A 26226-nucleotide genomic window follows, 5' to 3' on the forward strand; every position below is an offset into this window, starting at 1 on the left:
ATAACGAGTCAGGTTACAGACCGTGTAATTAGGCCTAGGACCCCTAGATGTAACGAGTCAGGTTACAGACCATGTAATTAGGCCTAGGACCCCTAGACGTAACGAGTCAGGTTACAGACCATGTAATTAGGCCTAGGACCCCTAGACATAACGAGTCAGGTTACAGACCGTGTAATTAGGCCTAGGACCCCTAGACATAACGAGTCAGGTTACAGACCGTGTAATTAGGCCTAGGACCCCTAGACGTAACGAGTCAGGTTACAGACCGTGTAATTAGGCCTAGGACCCCTAGACATAACAAGTCAGGTTACAGACCATGTAACTAGGCCTAGGACCCCTAGACGTAACGAGTCTGGTTACAGACCATGTAACTAGGCCTAGAACCCCTAGACGTAACGAGTCAGGTTACAGACCATGTAATTAGGCCTAGGACTCCTAGACGTAACGAGTCAGGTTACAGACCATGTAACTAGGCCTACGACCCCTAGACGTAATGTTATGGGTTATGGGCTTCCTAACAATACATTAAAAAAGCATTATAATAACTATAAGCTATGCAAGTGACTCTGCATATAGCCTTGTCGTTTTTGAATTTTGTACGCTTTTTGAATGGTCTTCAATGGGCAAAAATGTAGCGCAATGGTCTTCAATGGGCAAATATGTAGCGCAATGGTCTTCAATGGGCAAAAATGTAGCGCAATGGTCTTCAATGGGCAAAAATGTAGCGCAATGGTCTTCAATGGGCAAAAATGTAGCGCAATGGTCTTCAATGGGCAAAAATGTAGCGCAATGGTCTTCAATGGGCAAAAATGTAGCGCAATGGTCTTCAATGGGCAAAAATGTAGCGCAATGGTCTTCAATGGGAAAAAATGTAGCGCAATGGTCTTCAATGGGCAAATATGTAGCGCAATGGTCTTCAATGGGCAAAAATGTAGCACAATGGTCTTCAATGGGCAAAAATGTAGCGCAATGGTCTTCAATGGGCAAAAATGTAGCGCAATGGTCTTCAATGGGAAAAAATGTAGCGCAATGGTCTTCAATGGGCAAATATGTAGCGCAATGGTCTTCAATGGGCAAAAATGTAGCACAATGGTCTTCAATGGGCAAAAATGTAGCGCAATGGTCTTCAATGGGCAAAAACTTCATGAAAGCCATCTGGCAGAAGTAAATAGAAATGTGTTTTGATGAAAAGCCATTATCACGGAAGTATGACGTAGAAATGTGTCATTAATTAATGTACAGTAGTTGGAATTGATGTATTGATTTATTCATATTGTTTTATACATTTTTCTTCACACGTGCATTATCTTGTTTTTTATATTTTCTACTCCTGCTCTAAGCCTCTTTGCAATCGTCAACAATACGTTATAAAATGTGACATTTCTGAAATTCATCCCTGGCGGTTCATATATCCACTACGTAGCACAAGGAATGTTTCTATTCAGCTAAATCTTTCCTAAAGAGGCCAGGCCTTTCACAGCGATACTCATGACTAGAGGAAGGTATCCAGGCTGGTCCTTCATCTCTGTCCTCAGTGTGTCCTCTTCTCTCTTCAGCGTAACTTTAGAGTGACCAAAGAGACTCTCTGTCCTCCCAAACACCTCCTCCTCAGTCAGAACAGCCAGACCTGCATCTCTCAGAGAGAGGGTCTCCCCACTCCCTGCTGCCACATGCTGCACCTGGAGGACAAGCAGCACAGGAATACATTGATATGCTTTATTTTCTGGGCCATTCTTGAATTAAGGTGGCATTTGCATCCCTTGACTTTACAACAATGACAAACACTTTAAAATGACAAATAAATAGACATTTTACATGTTTTAATTGATAATGAACAATATCAATGTGAAACATAATGGAAGTCTTTTATACTGGAAAACTTTATCTTAGTGACATGTTTTTGGGATCTATTATTTTGAATGCTATAAAATAAACAAAAGTATTTCATATATTTTGTAGATCAATAAAAACAAATATAATACTTTGTTAACGCCTTGAACATCACTCATTACAAAGACATATACAGTATACTGTATATAGATATATATCCACAAAGTTAAAAAAAATATTGAACACAATGTATATAAATGAATAAAGCAAAGAAGGCCTTTAAAATATATATATTTGTACAATTATTATGTGTCCCTAAGTTTTATGTAATTAGTGTTACCGCCTTAAACATCACTCATTACAAAGATATACAAGGACCTTGAGCATTCCTTCCTGTGGCAAACTGTTATCAGGAGAGGGGTCAATATTAAAGAAGATTATTAGTTAATCACACCCTTATAGTATGTCATAAATGTTATGATTCCATAGATAATGTGGTGTGTTTAAATAAAACATATCATTGGTGTAACTAAATTTAAATGAAGGGAAATTACACTCTGACCAAAATGATTAATCAAATATTTTTAGTAAATGATTAAGTCAATTATTTCTAAAGGTTAAATGACCTTAGATTTGAGATCGGTGGCCTCCATTTAAGAAATTCCTAAATTACTTACAAAAAGTAGTTGGTGAGACCTATACTTTGATGCAACACATCAATCCAGGCAGCCCCACCACTATCCAGGATATATATATATATTTTTTTCCTTTATTTAACTAGGCAAGTCAGTTAAGAACAAATTCTTATTTTCAATGACGGCCTAGGAACAGTGGGTTAACTGCCTGTTCAGGGGCAGAATGACAGATTTGTACCTTGTCAGCTCGGGGATTTGAACTTGCAACCTTTCGGTTACTAGTCCAACGCTCTAACCACTAGGCTACCCTGTTGCGGTGGTGGTCTGCGATGTTCTGCATGTAATTCTGTCTTTCATTCATGTCACAACATTATATCAGTAAGCAAACACATTTGATTTGTAATTGCTTGAGCTAATAAAGCACTCAGTACGTGTTCGCTTCCCTGTTGTATTGTTATTTTGGTAAATGTTGTTTGAGGAAAGACAGCTCCCTAATGCAGCTGTTTCAGCCTCCCTCAGTGATCTGTTGTGGAGAGGCTAGCCAGGCCCACTTGGGTGCTGCTAAGAGATTCATTAGTAAGCCCATGAAGGCTTGATGTCATTTGACACAGATAAATCGACGACTTATCACCGGTAGCAATTTCATAGTTGTTTATCGTCTTCTAGCTAGCTAGTTGAAAAGTCATCATGAATCTTGTCAACAATCGCCCAGCAAATTATTTATAAACTTGCTTTATTCATAACCTGAGCATCTTGTTAACAGACAGGCAGAGGCAACTGCACTCAGAATGGTGTTCTGCTGCGTCCCAAAACTCTAACAATGATTAGCAATATTGCAGACCAATGCTGATATAATTCTGAAGTAAAATATACTTTACTCTATAAAGTATGTTGGACTACTGTGGTCTTCCTTGCAATAGGAGCCAAAGATATGGGCAGAACACTATACACACATAACCCTTATGTTATAACATGTGTGTGTGTGGCTCAAACTCACTGCTGGGATTGGTTAGTATTTATGACGGTGCATTCAATGTGTAGTGTAGTAATGTATCGATGCATATTCACTTTTTTCATTGCGTTTGCCCCACCAATATTTTTGTTATAAATCGCCACTGGTGTTACCGTCATTGGTGTTACTATATCTACTGGTTGTACAATGTTATCATAATGGTATAAATATTTGTTTATTTAACATGGGAAGATATGCCCCAATACATTTACATAAAGAAAAACCTAGAAAAATGAACTCCAGGTCATACAGGACTGGAGGCTCAATCAAGCAGGTGTGAACTCACCAGGATCTGCAGGGCCTGTAAGACTGGAGGACTGCAACAGGATCCCAACACAGAGAGACCCTCATCTGTCATTCCTGAAGAAATAAATATGCACACGTAAAACCACAGTAGTGAACCTAGTTTCCCAGGAACTGATCAAATAATAACTAGAGAATCCTGTGTAAACTGCTCTCTATCTCACCGTCCATGGCACTGACAATGAGGTGGACGGCACTGAGAAGTGAGAATCTGATTTCGTCCTCATCCTTCCCAACACATTGGCCTACAAGATCCAGTATGGCCTGGACTGTTTCCCTCTCAGACTCTTCCAGATCACCCAGGTCAGGAGTCTCACCATCACACATCTGATCCAGCTGTGTGTGTGTGAGTGTGTGAGTGTGAGTGAGAGAGAGAGAGAGAGAGAGAGAGAGAGAGAGAGAGAGAGAGAGAGAGAGAGAGAGAGAGAGAGAGAGTAGGAGAGAGAGAGTAGGAGAGAGAGAGAGAGAGAGAGAGTGTATGAAAGACAGATAGTGTGTATGAAAGACAGAGAGTGTGTATGAAAGACAGAGAGAGAATGTTACATATATCCTGGGTGAGATATTCATCCCTGCTATTAGGTGTGTTGGTGCCCTGTTTCTGTACGTCCCACTCACCACACTCTCCAGCACACTGACTGCCTCTCTGTCCTCCATGGTTGTCTTGAGGAGCTGGAGCAGGGAGGAACGTGTGGCTGCTGGCAGGACTGACAGCAGCTGGAAATGATCACTCAGTTTCTTCAGTTCTATCAACACACAAACAACACACAGACCATGTTACTTTGGCAAAGTGTGATCAATGTTTTTTTTATATACCAAAAGTGTGGTAACTTCGTAATTACTAATTAAATAGAACAACTTAAATATTGAACATTCCATTCAGTAGACGTCCTTATATGTTGACCAGCCGTTCCATTCAGTAGATTACATGTTGACCAGCCGTTCCATTCAGTAGATTACATGTTGACCAGACGTTCCATTCAGTAGACTACATGTTGACCAGACATTCCATTCAGTAGACTACATGTTGACCAGACGTTCCATTCAGTAGATTACATGTTGACCAGACGTTCCATTCAGTAGATTACATGTTGACCAGACATTCCATTCAGTAGACTACATGTTGACCAGACGTTCCATTCAGTAGATTACATGTTGACCAGACGTTCCATTCAGTAGACTACATGTTGACCAGACGTTCCATTCAGTAGACTACATGTTGACCAGACGTTCCATTCAGTAGACTACATGTTGACCAGACGTTCCATTCAGTAGACTACATTACATGTTGACCAGACGTTCCATTCAGTAGACTACATTACATGTTGACCAGACGTTCCATTCAGTAGACTACATTACATGTTGACCAGACGTTCCATTCAGTACACTACATTACATGTTGACCAGAAGTTCCATTCAGTAGATTACATGTTGACCAGACGTTCCATTCAGTAGACTACATTACATGTTGACCAGACGTTCCATTCAGTAGATTACATTACATGTTGACCAGACGTTCCATTCAGTAGATTACATTACATGTTGACCAGACGTTCCATTCAGTAGACTACATTACATGTTGACCAGACGTTCCATTTAGTAGACTACATTACATGTTGACCAGACATTTCATTCAGTAGACTACATGTTGACCAGACGTTCCATTCAGTAGACTACATTACATGTTGACCAGACGTTCCATTCAGTAGACTACATTACATGTTGACCAGACGTTCCATTCAGTAGACTCCATTACATGTTGACCAGACGTTCCATTCAGTAGATTACATGTTCACCAGACGTTCCATTCAGTACACTACATTACATGTTGACCAGACGTTCCATTCAGTAGATTACATGTTCACCAGACGTTCCATTCAGTACACTACATTACATGTTGACCAGACGTTCCATTCAGTAGACTACATGTTGACCAGACGTTCCATTCAGTAGACTACATTACATGTTGACCAGACGTTCCATTCAGTAGACCACATGTTGACCAGACGTTCCATTCAGTAGATTACATGTTGACCAGCCGTTCCATTCAGTAGACTACATGTTGACTAGACGTTCCATTCAGTAGATTACATGTTGACCAGACGTTGCATTCAGTAGACTACATGTTGACCAGACGTTCCATTCAGTAGACCACATGTTGACCAGACGTTGCATTCAGTAGACTACATGTTGACCAGACGTTCCATTCAGTAGACTACATGTTGACCAGCCGTTCCATTCAGTAGACTACATGTTGACCAGACATTCCATTCAGTAGATTACATGTTGACCAGACGTTGCATTCAGTAGCCTACATGTTGACCAGACGTTGCATTCAGTAGCCTACATGTTGACCAGACGTTCCATTCAGTAGACCACATGTTGACCAGACGTTCCATTCAGTAGATTACATGTTGACCAGACGTTCCATTCAGTAGACTCCATTACATGTTGACCAGACGTTCCATTCAGTAGACTCCATTACATGTTGACCAGACGTTCCATTCAGTAGACTCCATTACATGTTGACCAGACGTTCCATTCAGTAGACTCCATTACATGTTGACCAGACGTTGCATTCAGTAGACTACATCTTTACCACTAGACAGGAGACATTACCCTCCACTGGCATTATTACCTTTGTTCAGATTTAGGGGGCTGTTGGTATCAAAGTCGCCTACCAGGTCCATAATTCCATCCTCTTCAATCTCGTAATTTGACCTAACCTTTTCAAAGCCCCCATTGTTGGCGAAGAGGCACAGCTCTGTGGACCAGAGCAGACAACAGTCATAACCAGTCACACACAGACAGAAACAGTGGCTGTACTAAATACAGTGGCTATACTAAATACAGTGGCTATACTAAATACAGTGGCTATACTAAATACAGTGGCTGTACTAAATACAATGGCTATACTAAATACAGTGGCTATACTAAATACAGTGGCTATACTAAATACAGTGGCTATACTAAATACAGTGGCTGTACTAAATACAATGGCTATACTAAATACAGTGGCTATACTAAATACAGTGGCTGTACTAAATACAATGGCTATACTAAATACAGTGGCTATACTAAATTCAATGGCTATACTAAATACAGTGGCTATACTAAATACAATGGCTATACTAAATACAGTGGCTATACTAAATACAGTGGCTATACTAAATACAATGGCTATACTAAATACAGTGGCTATACTAAATACAATGGCTATACTAAATACAGTGGCTATACTAAATACAGTGGCTGTACTAAATACAGTGGCTATACTAAATACAGTGACTGTACTAAATACAGTGGCTATACTAAATACAGTGGCTGTACTAAATACAGTGGCTATACTAAATACAATGGCTATACTAAATACAGTGGCTGTACTAAATACAGTGGCTATACTAAATACAGTGACTGTACTAAATACAGTGGATATACTAAATACAGTGACTGTACTAAATACAGTGGATATACTAAATACAATGGCTGTACTAAATACAGTGGCTATACTAAATACAATGGCTATACTAAATACAGTGGCTCTACTAAATACAGTGGCTCTACTAAATACAGTGGCTGTACTAAATACAGTGGCTCTACTAAATACAGTGGCTATACTAAATACAGTGACTGTACTAAATACAGTGGATATACTAAATACAATGGCTGTACTAAATACAGTGGCTATACTAAATACAGTGACTGTACTAAATACAGTGGATATACTAAATACAGTGGCTATACTAAATACAGTGGCTGTACTAAATACAGTGGATATACTAAATACAGTGGCTATACTAAATACAGTGGCTATACTAAATACAGTGGCTGTACTAAATACAGTGGCTGTACTAAATACAGTGGCTGTACTAAATACACTGAGGAACATAGACACTGGCTGTGTACTTTATCATGGTACTTAACCATGCAGCTATACCTGGGACATTGATAAACCATACACTTCCTCACCAAACTTTCCATCGCATTTGACCTTGAGTTCAATCAGACTGAAGGCAATGACAGTATATTCAGGAATCTTCAGCGACACATCACTATCTGTCTGAGTACTGCCGCTCTGCTTCATAGAGGCCTGTGAAGAGAATGTCAAATCAGTCAGAGACGTTTGGTGCACAAACAACCCAGATTCTAACCCAGACACATATACTACACCATTACATCATCAGGAAGTCGTTCTAATGATAAAAACAGGAAATGATCTATGTGGGAATTCAGGGCTACTTCATTCATCACTGCTGAACGGACATCTGTGATCCGTCAATATGGTCCTGACATTTACTTGACTTATGTAGGCCTAGCTATCATAAAGTGAGATTGTTGAGATAAAAAATAGAGATAATGTAAATCTGTGTTGTCAGTTATACATTATGATGTTTTCCACTCATGAAAATATGATGAAAACATCATTCACTTCAGTAGGATGCCTGGTAATCTTTCCTCCTACCTTCACGCTCAGGGCCACGCAGCCGCTCATGTTGGCTCCTACATTGCCACGCTTCCGGACTTTGTTTGTGACCGGGCAAGGTTGTGATGTCATAATCCTCTCCGTCAACACCCCTAATATTGCCCTGGGCTTCTCCCGGGTCTGCTTGATCACAGGGTGGCTCATGTTCAGATGTCTGCAGGAGGGTCCCAAATAAATTATATTATACAAAATATAGAATGGGCAAGCAAATATTATTTAAAGGTACTAGTTATGCTTCTTACTAGAGGGTTATTCTTGAACTGCAATGTCTTTTACGTCCCTCGCCTTTGCAACCATGAAAAGCACTTTAAAGGCTCTCTTCAATCTGTAACACTGAAGCGTTACGGATTACGCAAAAGAAATGTAAAAGTCATTTCCGTTTGAGCCGACATATGCAGTGTTTACCATGGAAAATAATAATGCATTTCAATCACACTGTAAAGCTGGATTTCCGTGATCCGGATTGAATACAGCCCTAAAAAGACAAATAGTTTTAGTTGATATTGAACTGTTTATCAATGTGAAAACATAATAGAAGTCCTTTATAATGCAAAACTTTATTTGTATGTGTTGTTTAAAGAACTTAAGGAAAGCAAATAGGCTTGTCCCAGTAGTGATGTGTAGAGTTGTAGTGACATGTTTCGGGGGTTTAGAGACATCTATCTATTATTTTGAATGATAGAAAGTAAATAAAAGTATTTCATACATTGTATAGATCAATAAAAACAAAGAAGGCTATTAAAATACTTTTTTATAACAAATATAATATGTGTCCATAAGTTTTATGTCATTATTGTTACCACCTTATAAATCACTCATTAAAAAATAAAAAATGACATTAGGCATTCTCTCAATTGGCAAACTGTTGTTATACTAGCTTATCACACCCTTTAAGTACAGTATGTCATACATTTGAGGATTTTATTGATCAGTTGGTGTGTGTTCTAAATAAAAAGTGTAATTGCTGTTACTCAATTTAAATGAAGGGAAATTACATTGTGAGCAAAATACTTTAATCATATCTCTTTAGTAAACTATTTTTAAAGGGTTAATGGCCTTAGATTTGGACATAAACACTGCATACTGTACATGTCGTCTCAAGTGTAAATTACCTTCCTTGGTCCGGATTGAATCTAGACCCTACGATTCTTTAGTGTAAATGATCTTCCTTGGTCCGGATTGAATCTAGACCCTACGATTCTTTAGTGTAAATGATCTTCCTTGGTCCGGATTGAATCTAGACCCTACGATTCTTTAGTGTAAATGATCTTCCTTGGTCCGGATTGAATCTAGACCCTGCGATTCTTTAGTGTTATGACCTTCCTTGGTCCGGATTGAATCTAGACCCTGCGATTCTTTAGTGTAAATGACCTTCATCTACACTGATTGAAGTGGATTTAACAAGTGATATCAATAAGGGATCATAGCTTTCACCCAGATTCACCTGGTCAGTCTGTCATGGAAAGAGCAGGTGTTCTTAATGTTTTGTACCCTCAGTGTATGAACAGTATAAGGCAACTCACTTGTCAATCGAGTAGTTAACCAACTCCTTCACTTCTACCTCCTCTTTCTTTAGTCTGCCAAAGGACGACTCTTGTTCGCTGAAGCTTTTTAAGCCCAAGTTAAGTTTTAAATCAGCTGCCAATCCCTCCACATTTCCTTCTGAGTTCATTTCTTTCTTGTCACCAAATGTCCCACTGTGGTCCACGAAGTCAGACTCCTTCACATCTGAGGGAACATTCAACATTAGAATAGACACATGATCATTTTCATCATTTATCATAAAGGGGGGAATTCAGACCTGAGTTATGGGCACATACATTTCATTCATTTCACTTCTATGCACTTTTCTCTCTACACGTATTCTGACCTTGAACTTAAGCATGGAGAAACGCAGGTGGCAGATAGATATTCATTTGCGGTGGAGATCACAGACATGGAGGTGTGTCTACAGATACACCGTATTCTGACCTTGATTTAATTCCCTCATAATTCCACCACCTTCACACACAAAGAAACAATGAATAAGGTTGAGCAACCTGTCGGTTCCAAGTGGAAAAACATCGACTTGGTCGCAGCTCCTTCCCCCTCTACACCCCTCTCCTTCCCCCTCTACACCCCTCTCCTTCCCCCTCTACACCCATCTCTTGGTCCTTGGTCCTGCGTAGCTCAGCTGGAAGAGCTTGGCGCTGTGGCGCTATTTTACTCACGTTAGTCTGTCAACCATGTCCAATCACCCACCATCTCCATGTCTATGTTTCAAAAGCCAATCATGTATATAGCCATAGCTCACATTACCTGTATACCAATGAGAGGCGGCTGGTAGCATAGCGGTTAAGAGTGTTGGGTCTGTATCCGAAAAGTTGCAGGTTCAAATCCCAGAGCCGGAAAGGTGAAAAATCTGTCGTTCTGGTCTTGAGCATGGCAATTAATCCCCAACAACTGCTCCCCATGTCCCAGTGATATTGATTAAGGCAGCCCCCCACACCTCTCTTATTCAGCACTGTCTGTAACCATGGTAGCATCCACGATAATGTACACGTGTTTAGAAACATATTCTATTCTTATTTACAATAAAAGTGACTCCAAAATGACATTATTTTTTTATCCCGGAAAGTTGCCATATTCAAATGCTCAGGCCCAAAGTGAGGAGTAGCATGAGTACTGGAATTTATTGTCAGATATTTCACAACAGAAACATGCTAGCAACAACAACGTGGTTTTCACTGTACCCTGCAGTTACATATGCATACATGTTACTTAGAAACTCCTTCTATCTAAGCCATTGTTATTGTACCATAAAACGTCAATTGTTAACCTGGGCGTTTATTTTCTTATATCACTGAACACAACAGGTGCTTATTACAGACAGGCTTTTTTTGCCAGGTGTCTATTTCCTTAATGTACACAGCTTTTGCTAATTTGCATACCGATATTTAATTGTTTAATTCCAGCTCTCACTTCCAGCATTTTTATAAATTTCTTCATTTTCTGCAATAATGTGTTGTCATTTACACACTGTTACGTTTATTTTGTCTTAGTATGGCACTATTTTCGATTTGTTTTCTTATTTTCCTTGACAGAATCGTTATTTTCCTCTTTGACCGTGCATTGTCGTCAGCATTTTCGTCAGTTCTTTTTTCGCCAATGGATGGCGATCGGACGATTTCTGGGGGTTTGTACTCGTAAAGTTGTTGACTGTTTTTGTACTTGCCAGTTATCTTGCAGTTCTCAGCTGTTGCAGGCAATGACTAGCAGTTTCTTACTGGCGATAAAAACGGTTGATTGCTGAAATGTGTGCCATTGCCAGGCTACGGACAGGCTACGGACAGGCAGCTATTTCAGACCGCGTTTAGCTGAAGTTTTACGGTAAAACAAAGAGGATATTGTAAGCAAATTGTTCCCGGAGGTCAGGGTTGGCATGTCCGTTATTTCCCTGTGATGTTTGTGTGTGTTGAGAGAGAACTGCAGCAGGCAGCTTAGTCTAAGGGTCTCGGGGGCTGCGTGAGTGGAAATTTGAAATGGAAGTTATGGAACTGCCTCGAGTGATCCTGTTGTGGGGAAGAATCCTCAATGAAACTTACATTAAATGTGGAGAATGACACATTTGCAACTGTTGCCAATCAAGTAGCCTATTAATTGATATGCCATTGTAGGCTACTGTAGAAAATCATTTGACAAAATAAATATGTTGAAATTACTATATCGCTGGAGTCAATGGAAATCAATTTGTGCCACTTGTGTAGCCTACTTGGAGCTGGCATGCAGATTTCATAAGTAGCTTATAACTTCAGTTTATTGTTGTTGTTGCCTTGTGTTATTATGCAGTTATTAATTGCCATTAGTTCATTAAATTGTAAGTTATCAAAGCTCTATCGCAATTGTCATCAATTGTTAGAATGCATTAGATTGACGGTAACAGTCAGTCAGATTAGGCTACAGGTAAACAAACACTGGCTGTTGTTGACAAGCATATTCAGTTCATACACATATTATTCATATTTAATTCAGTGATTGAAATGATGACCTCATCCCCAGTAGCTTATTCCAGCAGGCTATTGGTTAACACAAGCACCTGTCTGTGGGGCTGCTCTGGTGTTTACCTGGGTTTAAAGGATGTATCTATAATTATGTACTTTGTGCTAAATGGATTTATTTACAATTATAAACCGGGTTCGAGCCCTGAATGCTGGTTGGCTGAAAGCCATGCTATATCAGACCATATACCAAAGGTATGAAAAAACACTTATTTTTACTGTTCTAATTACGTTGGTAACCAGTTATAATAGCAATAAGGCACCCAGGGGGTTTGTGGTAGATGGCCAATATACCACAGCCAAAGACTGCATCCAGGCATTTGGCGTTGCATCATGCTTAAGAACAGCCCTTAGCCGTGGTATATTGGCCATATACCACACCCCCCCAGGCCTTATTGATTAATAATAGGATCCCTGTCTTATAAGAGTTGATTGTTTATCTTGTCATTATTGTACTGTCGCGTATTGTTTATATGGTCTGTCTTTGAGTTTAATATTGACATCCATTGATGGAAAATAATCTGGTGAGTTTAATAAGGGCAAATTAAATTTTCTCTTGGGACATATTCAAATTCCTTTATTATATCATGTTATAGTTTACAATAAATATTATTTGGATGAAAACCTAACTTTGCTTCTAACGTCATTACAAGTTACGTGAATATTCCTTCTTAATTGGGTCGATAACGTTATGGAAAAAGGGTTTATTGCTGTGGGAAATAAAGGTTGGACTAGTTTTCAGGCCTTTTAGGTTGGTTTTGAGTAGTCAAAGGTCTGGGAATTTTTCTAGACCTGGCAACCCTGCCGGAGGGCCTTTTTTTAAAGGATTTTTAAAATTTTACCTATATTTAACTAGGCAAGTCAGTTAAGAACACATTCTTATTTTTAATGACGGCCTAGGAACAGTGGGTTAACTAACTTGTTCAGGGGCAGAATGACAGATTTTTACCTTGTCAGCTCGGGGATTCGATCTTGCAACCTTTCGGTTACTAGTTCAACGCTAGTCCAATGTTCTGGTGTTTACCTGGGTTTAAAGGTTTGTCTTCAGGTTTTCCAGGCTTCAGCACATCACTCAGGGAAAAGCCTCTGGACTGGTATTTCGGTTCCTGCCAGAAGCATCCACATCTGGGCCTGGTCTTCACAATGAGTGAGAGGAGATTCAGTTTACCAGAGCTGTCGTTCAGACTGGACACAGGGATCAGGGTACCGTTAGAATCTACTTCCTTCAACATGGATTTTACGGCATTGGAAATCATGATGGTGGTGGATCGTGTTTCTGGCTGCAGCAGATGACAAAGACACAAATGACAAAGACGTCTAAGAAACAAAACTAGGATGAACACATGAACACTCAATACAACATCTTCTGAAGAGCATTCTAAATACATTTCACAGTTGACAAGACACTCAATAATGCAAACACAATCTCTTTGAAAGGTTCACTTTCCCTGGGAAAAGAGTGGATCAGAACAGAGTAGCATTGCTTTAGACATGACAGGAAAGGATATAAACAGGATATCATTTCAGTCAAAAATGTTGGTCATTCAATACAATTTTTTTCCTGATCGCAACACTACAAGAGCTTCAATACCTGGTTCCCACTGCTTCCTCTGGGTCCTTATGACTTAGAGATACGTTATTAAGAATGAGATACGAGTATGTCTGAAATGCATTAGCTAAGAGTTCATTACATACTAGTAGGAGGAGGAGTCTCTTAATCTTAACCCCTTCCTGGGAAACTGTCCTGTTAGACTCTTGCATTCCTGATCTTCACTTCTGTTTTATTTCATGAGAAAATAACTTCACTAGAAGCAGGCAGAACTACATGCCACATTACTGGGAAGTATATTCCGGTTTGATGTGTTGTCATCCTCATAGCAGTGAAGCGGTGTTGGGGAGTAGTTCTTACATGTAATAGCTCAGTAACTCATCCACTTTCACTTTCACTTTCTTTAGGCTACGGAAGCACAGCGTCGTCTTTACACTGCTGCTACTCGCTGTTTGTTATCTATGCACAGTCACTTTACCTCTACCTACATGTACAAATTACCTCAACTAACCTATACCCCCACTATTGACTCTGTACCGGTACACCCTGTATATAGCCTCGTTATTGTTATTTTATTGTGTTACTTTTTAATAATTTTTTAACTTTAGTTTATTTGGTAAACATTTTCTTAATTCTTTCTTGAACTGCATTGTTGGTTAAGGGCTTGTAAGTAAGCATTTCACTGTAAGTCCACACCTGTTTTGTATTTGGTGCATGTAAGGAATAAAGTTTGATTTGATGAGGAATGTTTTCTTAAAGGCCCTGTACACACTGAAGGTGAAGAACTCATAATGCACAACACATTTGATAAAACTGTTTTGATAGAACAGAGTGTTTCTGCACAAACAGTGTTGTGGAGACGTTGCACAATGGTTGTGTGAAATATTTTGTGTAGATGAACTCTGTTATAGCACAAGAATATCAGTATTAGCCGACTGTATTTTAAGGCTCCAGAGTGGCGCAGTGGTCTAAGGCACTGTATCTCAATGCTAGAGGCAAAACTGCAGACCCTGGTTTGATCCTGAGCTGTATCACAACCGGCCGTGATCGGGAGTCCCATAGGGCAGCGCACAAATGGCCCAGCATCGTCCGGGTTAGGGGAGGCCGGGGTAGGCTGTCATTGCCAATAAGAATTTGTTCTTAACTGATTTGCCTAGTTAAAAAAAGGTGAAATATTACTTTTCTTTTTAAAGTATCATTCACAACCTTTGTGTCCAATGTGTGGTAAATCAGTTGTCCAACCTAACTTTTACTACAGGGTCAGAAAGTCACATCCATATACTTCACCACTGTACTGTAGGAGAGTCCAACACCAACAGACAGCTATCAGTTCCAAAGTGCAATAACAGTTCTCAAGGTCAAGTTTTAGTTTCAGTTTGAACAAATCCCAGGAGCCTTGCAGTAATAACACACACAGCATAGGGTTTCTGATGACAACATGTCTACGTTGTTCAATCACTGTGAATCAGACATCACAGGACCATCATACTGACTCCACATATTGGGGATGTTATCTCTGAGTAAAGACAGGACCATCATACTGACTCCACATATTGGGGATGTTATCTCTGAGTAAAGACAGGACCATCATACTGACTCCACATATTGGGGATGTTATCTCTGAGTAAAGACAGGACCATCATACTGACTCCACATATTGGGGATGTTATCTTTGAGTAAAGAATCATTATTAAAAAGAACAACATCTTCATCACCCTGGTATTCTAGACATCAAGATGACCAGGGTGCTGGACATCCTCTTTGTTTTAATACGTATACTTTTTGAACCTGGTAACAGTAATGTAAGAAAGTTTACACTTTCAAATGTGTATAGAATAATAACAGACTTGTTTTTGGGACATGATTCTGGTGAACAGTATTTTGAGCAGGATTCTGTTTCTGTTGCCATACGGGTCACTTGACAATGCAAAACATGTAGGACTCCTCTCACCCCCAAAAAATGTATCTAATTTAACTACTGTCTATAAAAATATGAATGTGTATATGTGAACAGTGTGTAAATAGTATTTTTGTTGTCTTTCCAATATACACTGAGTATACCAAACATTTGAGACACCTTCCTAATATTGAGTTGTACCCCTCAGAACAGCCTCAATTCGTCGGGGTATGGACTCTACAAGGTGTCCAAAGCGTTCCACAGGGATGTTGGCCCATGTTGACTCCAATGTTTCAAACAGCTGTGTCAAGTTGGCTGGATGTCCTTTGGGTGGTGGAATATTCTTGATACACAACTGTTGAGCGTGAAAAACCCAGCAGTGTTGTAGTTGTTGACACAAACCGGTGCGCCTGACACCTACCACCATACCCCGTTCAAATGCACTTAAATCTTCTGTCTTGCCCATTCACCGTCTGAATGCCACACATACACAATCCATGTCTTAATTGTCTCAAGGCTTGAAAATCGTTCTTTAACCTGTCTCCTGCCCTTCATCTAGACTGACTGAAGTGGATTTAACAAGTGGAATCAATAAGGGATCATTCACCTGGATTCACCTGGTCAGTCTATGTCACGGAGAGAACAGGTGTTCTTACTCTTATTTTAATGTAATATCTTATGTTGTTCTTGTCTATAACCGTTCTGTAATTTGTCATGTGTTTGTATGTTTCATGTGGACTCCAGGAAGAGTAGCTGCTGCATGTGCAGTATCTAATGGGGATCCTAATAAACTAACCTCCTGTAACGATTGTCGTCGGGAGGAGAAGGAGAAGACCAAGGTGCAGCGTGGTAAGTATTCATAATTCCTTTTAATGAATACGAATACTAGAACAAAACACCAACACAGGTGGGAACAGGCTACCTAAGTATGATTCTCAATCAGAGACAACAATAGACAGCTGCCTCTGATTGAGAACCATACCAGGCCAAACACACAGAAATACAAAACAAGGACAACATAGAATACCAGACATAGAATGCCCACCCAAACTCAGGCCCTGAACATTACAGGCCCTGACCCCCCCCCCCCCCCCCCCCTGTAATGTCCCACTTTATGTTGTATTATCTTTTGATTAGAAGAATGGAGGTCGAGACATCTGATATTGTTTGTTGCACTTTACTGAAAGCGTTACAAGGATTCATACACTGTTGTTCACTAGTTCTTCAGCTCAGCTAGTGCAGGAGTCAAATATTGGAATGAAATACTGAGTGTATCAGTTCAAACTAGATTTACAAGTTTCATAATATATGCCATTTAGCAGACACTTTTATCCAAAGCAACTGACAGTCATGCGTGCATACCTGTTACATATGGGTAGTCCTGGGGATCAAACTCACTACCCCGTGCCATGCTCTACCAGCTGCACAACAGAGGACCATATTCTCTCTCTCTCAATTCAATATTGAGACAGAGAAGAAAACCATCTTCCATCTACTTTCCAGCATAACAACTATGATTTGTTCTCTTTGAATACATATATTTCTCCCCCCCTGATTTGCTTTGAGCTCTGTGTTGTTGAAGAATAACATCAACTGCTAACAATGTCTATATACAGTGATGTAACGATCTGCAAAAAGTACAAAAGGTAAAATAAATAAACATAAATATGAGTTGTATTTACAATGGTGTTTGTTCTTCACTTGTTGCCCTTTTCTTGTGGCAACAGGTCACATCTCTCACCCTCACCCTCTCCCTCTCCCTCTCCCTCCTTACACTAAAGAGGCCAGGCCTTTCACAGTGATACTCATGACTAGAGGAAGGTATCCAGGCTGGTCCTTCATCTCTGTCCTCAGTGTGTCCTCTTCTCTCTTCAGTGTAACTTCAGAGTGACCAAAGAGACTCTCTGTCCTCCCAAACACCTCCTCCTCAGTCAGAACAGCCAGACCAGCATCTCTCAGAGAGAGGGTCTCCGCACTCCCTGCTGCCACGTGATGCACCTGGAGGACAAGCAGCACAGGAATACATTGATATGCTTTATTTTCTGGGCCATTCTTGAATTAAGGTGGCATTTGCATCCCTCGACTTGGCAACAATGACAAACACTTTAAAATGACAAATAATGAGAGATTATACATGTTTGAATTGATATTGAACTGTTTATCAATGTGAAACATAATGGAAGTCTTTTATACTGCAAAACTTTATCTTAGTGACATGTTTTTGGGATCTATTATCTTGAATGTTATAAAAAAATTAAACAAAAGTTTTTAATATATTTTATAGATCAACAAAAACAAATATAATACGTTGTTACCCCTTGAACATCACTCATTACAAAGATATATATATATATATAAAGAAGGCCATTAAAATATATATATATATTTTTACTATTATTATGTGTCCCTAAGTTTTGTGTAATTAGTGTTACCGCCTTAAACATCACTCATTACAAAGATATACAAGGACGTTGAGCATTCCTTCCTGTGGCAAACTGTTATCAGGAGAGGGGTCAATATTAAAGAAGATTATTAGTTAATCACACCCTTATAGTATGTCATAAATGTTATGATTCCATAGATAATGTGGTGTGTTTAAATAAAACATATCATTGGTGTAAGTCAATATTAAATGAAGGGAAATTACACTCTGAGCAAAATTATTAATCAAATCTCTTTAGTAAATGATTAAGTCAATTATTTTTAAAGGTTAAATGACCTTAGATTTGAGATCGGTGGCCTCCATTTAAGAAATTCCTAAATTACTGACAAAGTAATTGGTGAGACCTATACTTTGATGCAACACATCAGTCCGGGCAGCCCCACCACTATCCAGTAGATGGCGCTGTTCTGCATGTAATTCTAGCTTTCATTCATGTCACAACATTATATCAGTAAGCAAACACATTTGATTTGTAATTGCTTGAGCTAATAAAGCATACAGTACGTGTTCGCTTCCCTGTTGTATTGTTATTTTGGTAAATGTTGTTTGAGGAAAGGCAGCTCCCTAATGCAGCTGTTTCATTGTCACTCAGTGATCTGTTGTGGAGAGGCTAGCCAGGGGAAAGCCCTCATTGATCTACTCTGGTTGTGCGCAATTGGCGGCGCTTGATTGGCGCATTCACAATGGTTCAGATGGGTGAGTGAATGCATTGGGACAGTGCAACAGCACGTACTGGGAGACTCAGTCAGATGTAGCCCAACAGCACGTACTGGGAGACTCAGTCAGATGTAGCCCAACAGCACGTACTGGGAGACTCAGTCAGATGTAGCCCAACAGCACATACTGGGAGACTCAGTCAGATGTAGCCCAACAGCATGTACTGGGAGACTCAGTCAGATGTAGCCCAACAGCATGTACTGGGAGACTCAGTCAGATGTAGCCCAACAGCACGTACTGGGAGACTCAGTCAGATGTAGCCCAACAGCATGTACTGGGAGACTCAGTCAGATGTAGCCCAACAGCATGTACTGGGAGACTCAGTCAGATGTAGCTCAACAGCACGTACTGGGAGACTCAGTCAGATGTAGCCCAACAGCACGTACTGGGAGACTCAGTCAGATGTAGCCCAACAGCACATACTGGGAGACTCAGTCAGATGTAGCCCAACAGCACGTACTGGGAGACTCAGTCAGATGTAGCCCAACAGCACATACTGGGAGACTCAGTCAGATGTAGCCCAACAGCACATACTGGGAGACTCAGTCAGATGTAGCCCAACAGCATGTACTGGGAGACTCAGTCAGATGTAGCCCAACAGCATGTACTGGGAGACTCAGTCAGATGTAGCCCAACAGCACGTACTGGGAGACTCAATCAGATGTAGCCCAAAAGCACGTACTGGGAGACTCAGTCAGATGTAGCCCAACAGCACGTACTGGGAGACTCAGTCAGATGTAGCCCAACAGCACGTACTGGGAGACTCAGTCAGATGTAGCCCAACAGCACGTACTGGGAGACTCAGTCAGATGTAGCCCAACAGCACATACTGGGAGACTCAGTCAGATGTAGCCCAACAGCATGTACTGGGAGACTCAGTCAGATGTAGCCCAACAGCATGTACTGGGAGACTCAGTCAGATGTAGCCCAACAGCACGTACTGGGAGACTCAGTCAGATGTAGCCCAACAGCACGTACTGGGAGACTCAGTCAGATGTAGCCCAACAGCATGTACTGGGAGACTCAGTCAGATGTAGCCCAACAGCATGTACTGGGAGACTCAGTCAGATGTAGCTCAACAGCACGTACTGGGAGACTCAGTCAGATGTAGCCCAACAGCACGTACTGGGAGACTCAGTCAGATGTAGCCCAACAGCACATACTGGGAGACTCAGTCAGATGTAGCCCAACAGCACGTACTGGGAGACTCAGTCAGATGTAGCCCAACAGCACATACTGGGAGACTCAGTCAGATGTAGCCCAACAGCACATACTGGGAGACTCAGTCAGATGTAGCCCAACAGCACGTACTGGGAGACTCAGTCAGATGTAGCCCAACAGCATGTACTGGGAGACTCAGTCAGATGTAGCCCAACAGCACGTACTGGGAGACTCAATCAGATGTAGCCCAAAAGCACGTACTGGGAGACTCAGTCAGATGTAGCCCAACAGCACGTACTGGGAGACTCAGTCAGATGTAGCCCAACAGCACGTACTGGGAGACTCAGTCAGATGTAGCCCAACAGCACGTACTGGGAGACTCAGTCAGATGTAGCCCAACAGCACATACTGGGAGACTCAGTCAGATGTAGCCCAACAGCATGTACTGGGAGACTCAGTCAGATGTAGCCCAACAGCATGTACTGGGAGACTCAGTCAGATGTAGCCCAACAGCACGTACTGGGAGACTCAGTCAGATGTAGCCCAACAGCACGTACTGGGAGACTCAGTCAGATGTAGGCCACTTGGGTGTTGCTATAGAGATTCATTAGTAGTGCCCGCCCTTGAAGGTTTGATGTCATTTGCCACAGATAAATAGACATCTTATCTCTGGTAGCAATTTAATAGTTGTTTATCGTCTTCTAGTTAGCTAGCTGAAAAGTCATCATACATCATGTCAACAATCTCCTAGCAAATTATTTTAAAACTTGTAGAGATAAAACATATTGGTGCTCATCAACCACTGAACAGGCCTCAGTTAAAATAGAGCAAGTTATAAAATAATTAAACCTGAGTGGTTTGGATGGAACTTGCGGTGGCTAACAGCTGTTTGAGATAGCTAGCTAGCTACTACGTGTTGTTGTTAATGATTGATGTCAGAATGTAATAACCCATGTAACTGTATCTATGCAATGGTTGAAGGGAGGGAGTAGCTTTATAAACGTTGTTGCTTTATTCATAACCTGAGCATCTTGTTAACAGACAGGCAGAGGCAACTGCACTCAGAATGGTGTTCTGCTGCGTCCCAAAACTCTAACAATGATTAGCAATATTGCAGACCGATGCTGATATTGATTCTGAAGTAAAATATACTTTACTCTATAAAGAATGTGTCACGTTCCTGACCTGTTTTCCTTGTTTTTGTATGTGTTTAGTTGGTCAGGGTGTGAGTTGGGGTGGGCATTCTATGTTATGTGTTTCTATGTTGGGTTAAATGTGTTGCCTGATATGGTTCTCAATTAGGGGCAGGTGTTTGACGTTTCCTCTGATTGAGAACCATATTAAGGTAGGCTGTTCTCACTCTTTGGGTGTGGGTGATTGTTCCTGTGTCTGTCGCACCACACGGGACTGTTTCGTTTTCGTTCGTTTGGTTAGTCTGTTCCTGTTTGTGCGTTCTTCGTGTTTTATTGTAAGTTCACATGTTCAGGTCTGTCTACGTCGTTTTGTTGTTTTGTAATTTTCCAAGTGTTTTTTCGTGTTCGTCTTTGCTTTAATAAATATTCATCATGTCTTCACAACATGCTGCATTTTGGTCTGATTCCTACTCATCCTCTTCAGACGTAGAGGAGGAGAGAAACCGTTACCGAATGCTGGACAACCGTGGTGTTCCTTGCAATAGGAGCCAAAGACATGGGCAGTAGACTATATACTGGTCATAACCCTTATGTTATAATGTTTGTGTGTGTCTGGTAAGTATTTATGACGGTGCATTCAATGTGTAGTGTAGTAATGTATCGATGCATATTCACTTTTTTCATTGAGTTTCTCCACCAATATTTTTTTGTTAAATTGCCACTGGTTACCGTCATTGGTGTCAGTACTGCTACTGGTTGTACAATGTTATCATAATGGTATAAATATTTGTTTATTTAACATGGGAAGATACATTTACATAAACCCAAATACATTTACATAAACAAAAACCTAGAAAAATGAACTCCAGGTCATATACGACTAGAGGCTCAATCAAGCAGGTGTGAACTCACCAGGATCTGCAGGGCCTGTAAGACTGGAGGACTGCAACACGATCCCAACACAGAGAGACCCTCATCTGTCATTCCTGAGAAATAAATATGCACACATAAAACCACAGTAGTGAACCTAGTTTCCCAGGAACTGATCAAATAATAACTGGAGAATCCTGTGAAAACTGCTCTCTATCTCACCGTCCATGGCACTGACAATGAGGTGGACGGCACTGAGAAGAGAGGATCTGATCTCGTCCTCATCCTTCCCAACACATTGGTCTACAAGATCCAGTATGGCCTGGACTGTTTCCCTCTCAGACTCTTCCAGATCACCCAGGTCAGGAGTCTCACCATCACACATCTGATCCAGCTGTGAAAAGACAGAGAGAGACAGAGACAGAGACAGAGACAGAGACAGAGACAGACAAGACAGACAGGGTGAGAGAGAGAGACAGAGATAGAGAGAGACATAATGGTAAAAAGAGACAAGGCAAGAAGGCCCTTTGCTCTTGGGGGCGGCAGGTAGCCTAGTGGTTAGACCATTGGGCCAGTAACCGAAAGGTTTCTAGATTGAATCCCCGAGCTGACAAGGTACAAATCTGTCGTTCTGCCCCTGAACAAGGCACTGCTCCTAGGATGTCATTGTAAATAAGAATTTGTTCTTCACTGACTTATCTGGTTAAATAAAAAAAGGCCATCAAAATGAACATAAAATTTGACATACCAATTAGGATTTTGCTAAAAATACTTCAATCCGATATAGAACCTGTTGCCACTGTGTAGGTATGCGTAACTGGCTGTAAGGGAGTCAGGCGCAGGAGAACAGAAGTTGGGTAGCCAAAGGAGTCTTTTGTTTCGGTGAACAAAACACACAGCACTAAGAACACTAAACACAATATGGGTTGACATAACCCAGCGCAAACCAGTCTAGCGTGCACATACACCAAACAACAAACAGTTCTACACACAGACATGGGGGGAACAGAGGGTTATATACACGTCTGATACTGAGGGAATTGAAACCAGGTGTGTAGGAAAACAAGACAAGACAAATGGCAAAAATGAAAGGTGGATCGGCGATGGCTAGGAAGCCGGTGACGTCGACCGCCAAACGCCGCTCGAACAAGGAGAGGAACCGACTTCGGCGGAAGTCGTGACACACTGGTTATGTTTGTGAAGTCTGGGGACCGCTCACAAAATGGGACAAACACCAAATTGAGACTCTGCATGCAGAACTCTGCAAAAATATCCTCTGTGTACAACATAAAACACCAAATAATGCATGCAGAGCAGAATTGGGCTGATACCCGCTAATTATCAAAATCTAGAAAAGAGCCATTAAATTCTACAACCACCTAAAAGTAAGCGATACCCAAACCTTCCATAACAAAGCCATCACCTACAGAGAGATGAACCTGGAGAAGAGTCCCCTAAGCAAGCTGGTCCTGGGGCTCTGTTCACAAACACAAACAGACCCCACAGAGCCCCTGTAACGGTCCTGACCTGTTTTATGTTGTTTTTGTATGTGTTTTAGGTCAGGGCATGTGTTTTGGGTGGGCAGTCTATGTTAACTGTTTCTATGTTGGTTTTGGTTGCCTGGTATGGCTCTTAATTAGAGGCAGGTGTTTTGCGTTCTCCTCTAATTAAGAGTCATATTTAGGTAGGGTGTTCTCACTGTTTGTTTGTGGGTGATTGTCTCCTGTGTCGTTGAATGTATGTACCATACGGGACTGTTTGGCTGTTCGTTTATTTTGATGTCGTCTGTTTCCTGTCCGTGAGTTTACGTTTAGTTATGTAAGTTTATGTTCAGGTTTCGTCAACGTCGTTTTCTTGTTTTGTATATTTGAAAGTGTTTTGTTTCGTGTTGCCATCGTCGTTAATAATAAAAAGATGGCTTACTTCCCGAATGCTGCATTTTGGTCTGATGATCCTTCTCTCCTCTCCTCGTCCGAGGATGAGGAGAGAGACAGCCCTTACAGAATCACCCACAAAATTAGGACCAAGCGGCAAGGGAAAGCTCGACAGGGCAACAAGGACTCCTGGACTTGGGAGGAAATATTGGACGGGAGAGGTCCATGGGCACAGCAGGGAGAATATCGCCGTCCCAAAGCTGAGCTGGAGGCACTGAGGAGAGTAGAGGCTACCGGAGAGAGGAACTGGAGTTATGAGGGAACGCGTCTGGCACGGAAGCCCAAAAAGCCCGTAAGTAACACCCAAAAATTTCTTGGGGGGGGGATAAGAGGTAGTGGGCCAAGGGCAGGTAGGAGACCTGCGCCCACTTCCCAGGCTTACCGTGGAGAGCGGGAGTACGGGCAGGCGCCGTGTTACGCAGTAGAGCGCACGATGTCTCCTGTACGAGTGCATAGCCCAGTGCGGGTTATTCCACCTCCCCGCACTGGTAGGGCTAGATTGGGTATTGAGCTAGGTGTCATGAGGCCGGCTCAACGCGTCTGGTCTCCAGTGCGTCTCCTCGGGCCGGCATACATGGCACCTGCCTTACGCATGGTTTCTCCGGTTCGTCTACATAGGCCGGTGCGGGTTATTCCACCTCCCCGCACTGGTCGGGCAACCGGGAGCATTCAACCAGGTAAGGTTGGGCAGGCTCAATGCTCAAGAGTGCCAGTACGCCTCCACGGTCCGGTATTTCCGGCGCCACCTCCCCGCCCCAGCCTAGTACCTACAGTGCCTACACTACGCACTAGGCTACCAGTGCGTCTCCTGAGCCCAGTTCCTCCTCCACGCACTCTCTCTGTAGTGCGTGTATCCAGTTCGGTGCCTCCAGTTCCGGCACCACGCACAAAGCCTCCTGTGCGTCTCCAGAGCCCTGAACACACTGTATATTCTCCCCCTACTAATCCTGATGTGCTTGTCCTCAGCCCGGTGTCACCAGTGCCGGTACCTCGCATCAGGTATGGAGTGGGCTTTGAGAATACAGTGTGCCCTGTCCCTGCTCCCCGCACTAGTAGGAAGGTGCTTATCCTTAGCCCGGTGCCTCCAGTTCCGGCACCACGCACCAGGTCTACAGTGCGCCGTATCCGGCCAGAGCCATCCGTCTCCCCAGCGCCATCTGAGCCATCCGTCTCCCCAGCGCCATCTGAGCCATCCGTCTCCCCAGCGCCGTCTGAGCCATCCGTCTGCCATGAGCCTGCAAAGCCGCCCGTCTGCCATGAGCCTGCAAAGCCGCCCGTCTGCCATGAGCCTACAGAGCCGCCCGCCAGACAGGAGCCGCTAGAGCCGCCCGCCAGACAGGATCCGCCAGAGCCGCCAACCAGACAGGATCTGCCAGAGCCGCCAACCAGACAGGATCTGCCAGAGCCGCCAGCGAGCCATGAGCAGCCAGAGCCGCCAGCGAGCCATGAGCGTCGAGAGCCGTCAGCCTGCCATGAGCGTCGAGAGCCGTCAGCCTGCCATGAGCGTCGAGAGCCGTCAGCCTGCCATGAGCGTCGAGAGCCGTCAGCCTGCCATGAGCGTCGAGAGCCGTCAGCCTGCCATGAGCGTCGAGAGCCGTCAGCCTGCCATGAGCGTCGAGAGCCGTCAGCCTGCATAGACCTGCCAGAGTCCCTCAGCCAGGATCTGCCAGAGTATATCAGCCGGGACCTGCCCCTTGTCCCGGTGTTGCCCCTTGTCCCGGTGCTGCCCCTTGTCCCGGTGCTGCCCCTTGTCCCGGTGCTGCCCCTTGTCCCGGTGCTGCCCCTTGTCCCGGTGCTGCCCCTTGTCCCGGTGCTGGTCTTTATCCCGGTGCTGCCCCTTATCCTGGTGCTGCCCCTTGTCCCGGTGCTGCCCCTTGTCCCGGTGCTGCCCCTTGTCCCGGTGCTGCCCCTTGTCCCGGTGCTGCCCCTTGTCCCGGTGCTGCCCCTTGTCCCGGTGCTGCCCCTTGTCCCGGTGCTGCCCCTTGTCCCGGTGCTGCCCCTTGTCCCGGTGCTGCCCCTTCTCCTGGTGCTGGCCGTTTATTTCGGGGATGTGAGTTTTAGGGTGGTCATTGGGAGGGGTAGACAGAAGCGTTGGGTGACTATGGTGGTGTGGGGACAGCGTCCAGAGCCGGAGCCACCATCGTGGTCAACTGCCCACCCAGACCCTCCCCTGGACTTTGTGCTGGTGCGCCCGGCGTTCGCACCTTGAGGGGGGGGTTCTGTAA

The 26226-nt window shown here is 42.6% G+C and overlaps 2 protein-coding genes across 2 annotated transcripts; both read right to left on the reverse strand.

Moving 5' to 3' along the window:
• Positions 1–1245: 1245 nt before the first annotated feature.
• LOC129837443 (gasdermin-E-like) lies at positions 1246–14212 on the reverse strand. The gene is made up of 10 exons (XM_055903602.1): positions 13889–14212; positions 13322–13577; positions 9784–9988; positions 8240–8414; positions 7747–7867; positions 6416–6541; positions 4396–4523; positions 3945–4116; positions 3764–3837; positions 1246–1679 (listed from the first exon to the last, which is right to left on the reverse strand). The coding sequence occupies exons 2-10, from the start codon at positions 13551–13553 to the stop codon at positions 1446–1448; spliced, it is 1467 nt and encodes a 488-aa protein (XP_055759577.1). The 5' UTR covers positions 13554–13577; positions 13889–14212; the 3' UTR covers positions 1246–1445.
• Positions 14213–16885: 2673 nt separating this feature from the next.
• Positions 16886–22476, reverse strand: LOC129837953 (gasdermin-E-like). Its single transcript, XM_055904547.1, has 3 exons — positions 22290–22476; positions 22110–22183; positions 16886–17741 (listed from the first exon to the last, which is right to left on the reverse strand). The coding sequence occupies exons 1-3, from the start codon at positions 22450–22452 to the stop codon at positions 17514–17516; spliced, it is 465 nt and encodes a 154-aa protein (XP_055760522.1). The 5' UTR covers positions 22453–22476; the 3' UTR covers positions 16886–17513.
• Between the last annotated feature and the right edge of the window lie 3750 nt (positions 22477–26226).

This window comes from Salvelinus fontinalis, chromosome 38 (genome assembly GCF_029448725.1).
Source record: "Salvelinus fontinalis isolate EN_2023a chromosome 38, ASM2944872v1, whole genome shotgun sequence".
NCBI classification, from domain to species: Eukaryota; Metazoa; Chordata; class Actinopteri; order Salmoniformes; family Salmonidae; genus Salvelinus; species Salvelinus fontinalis.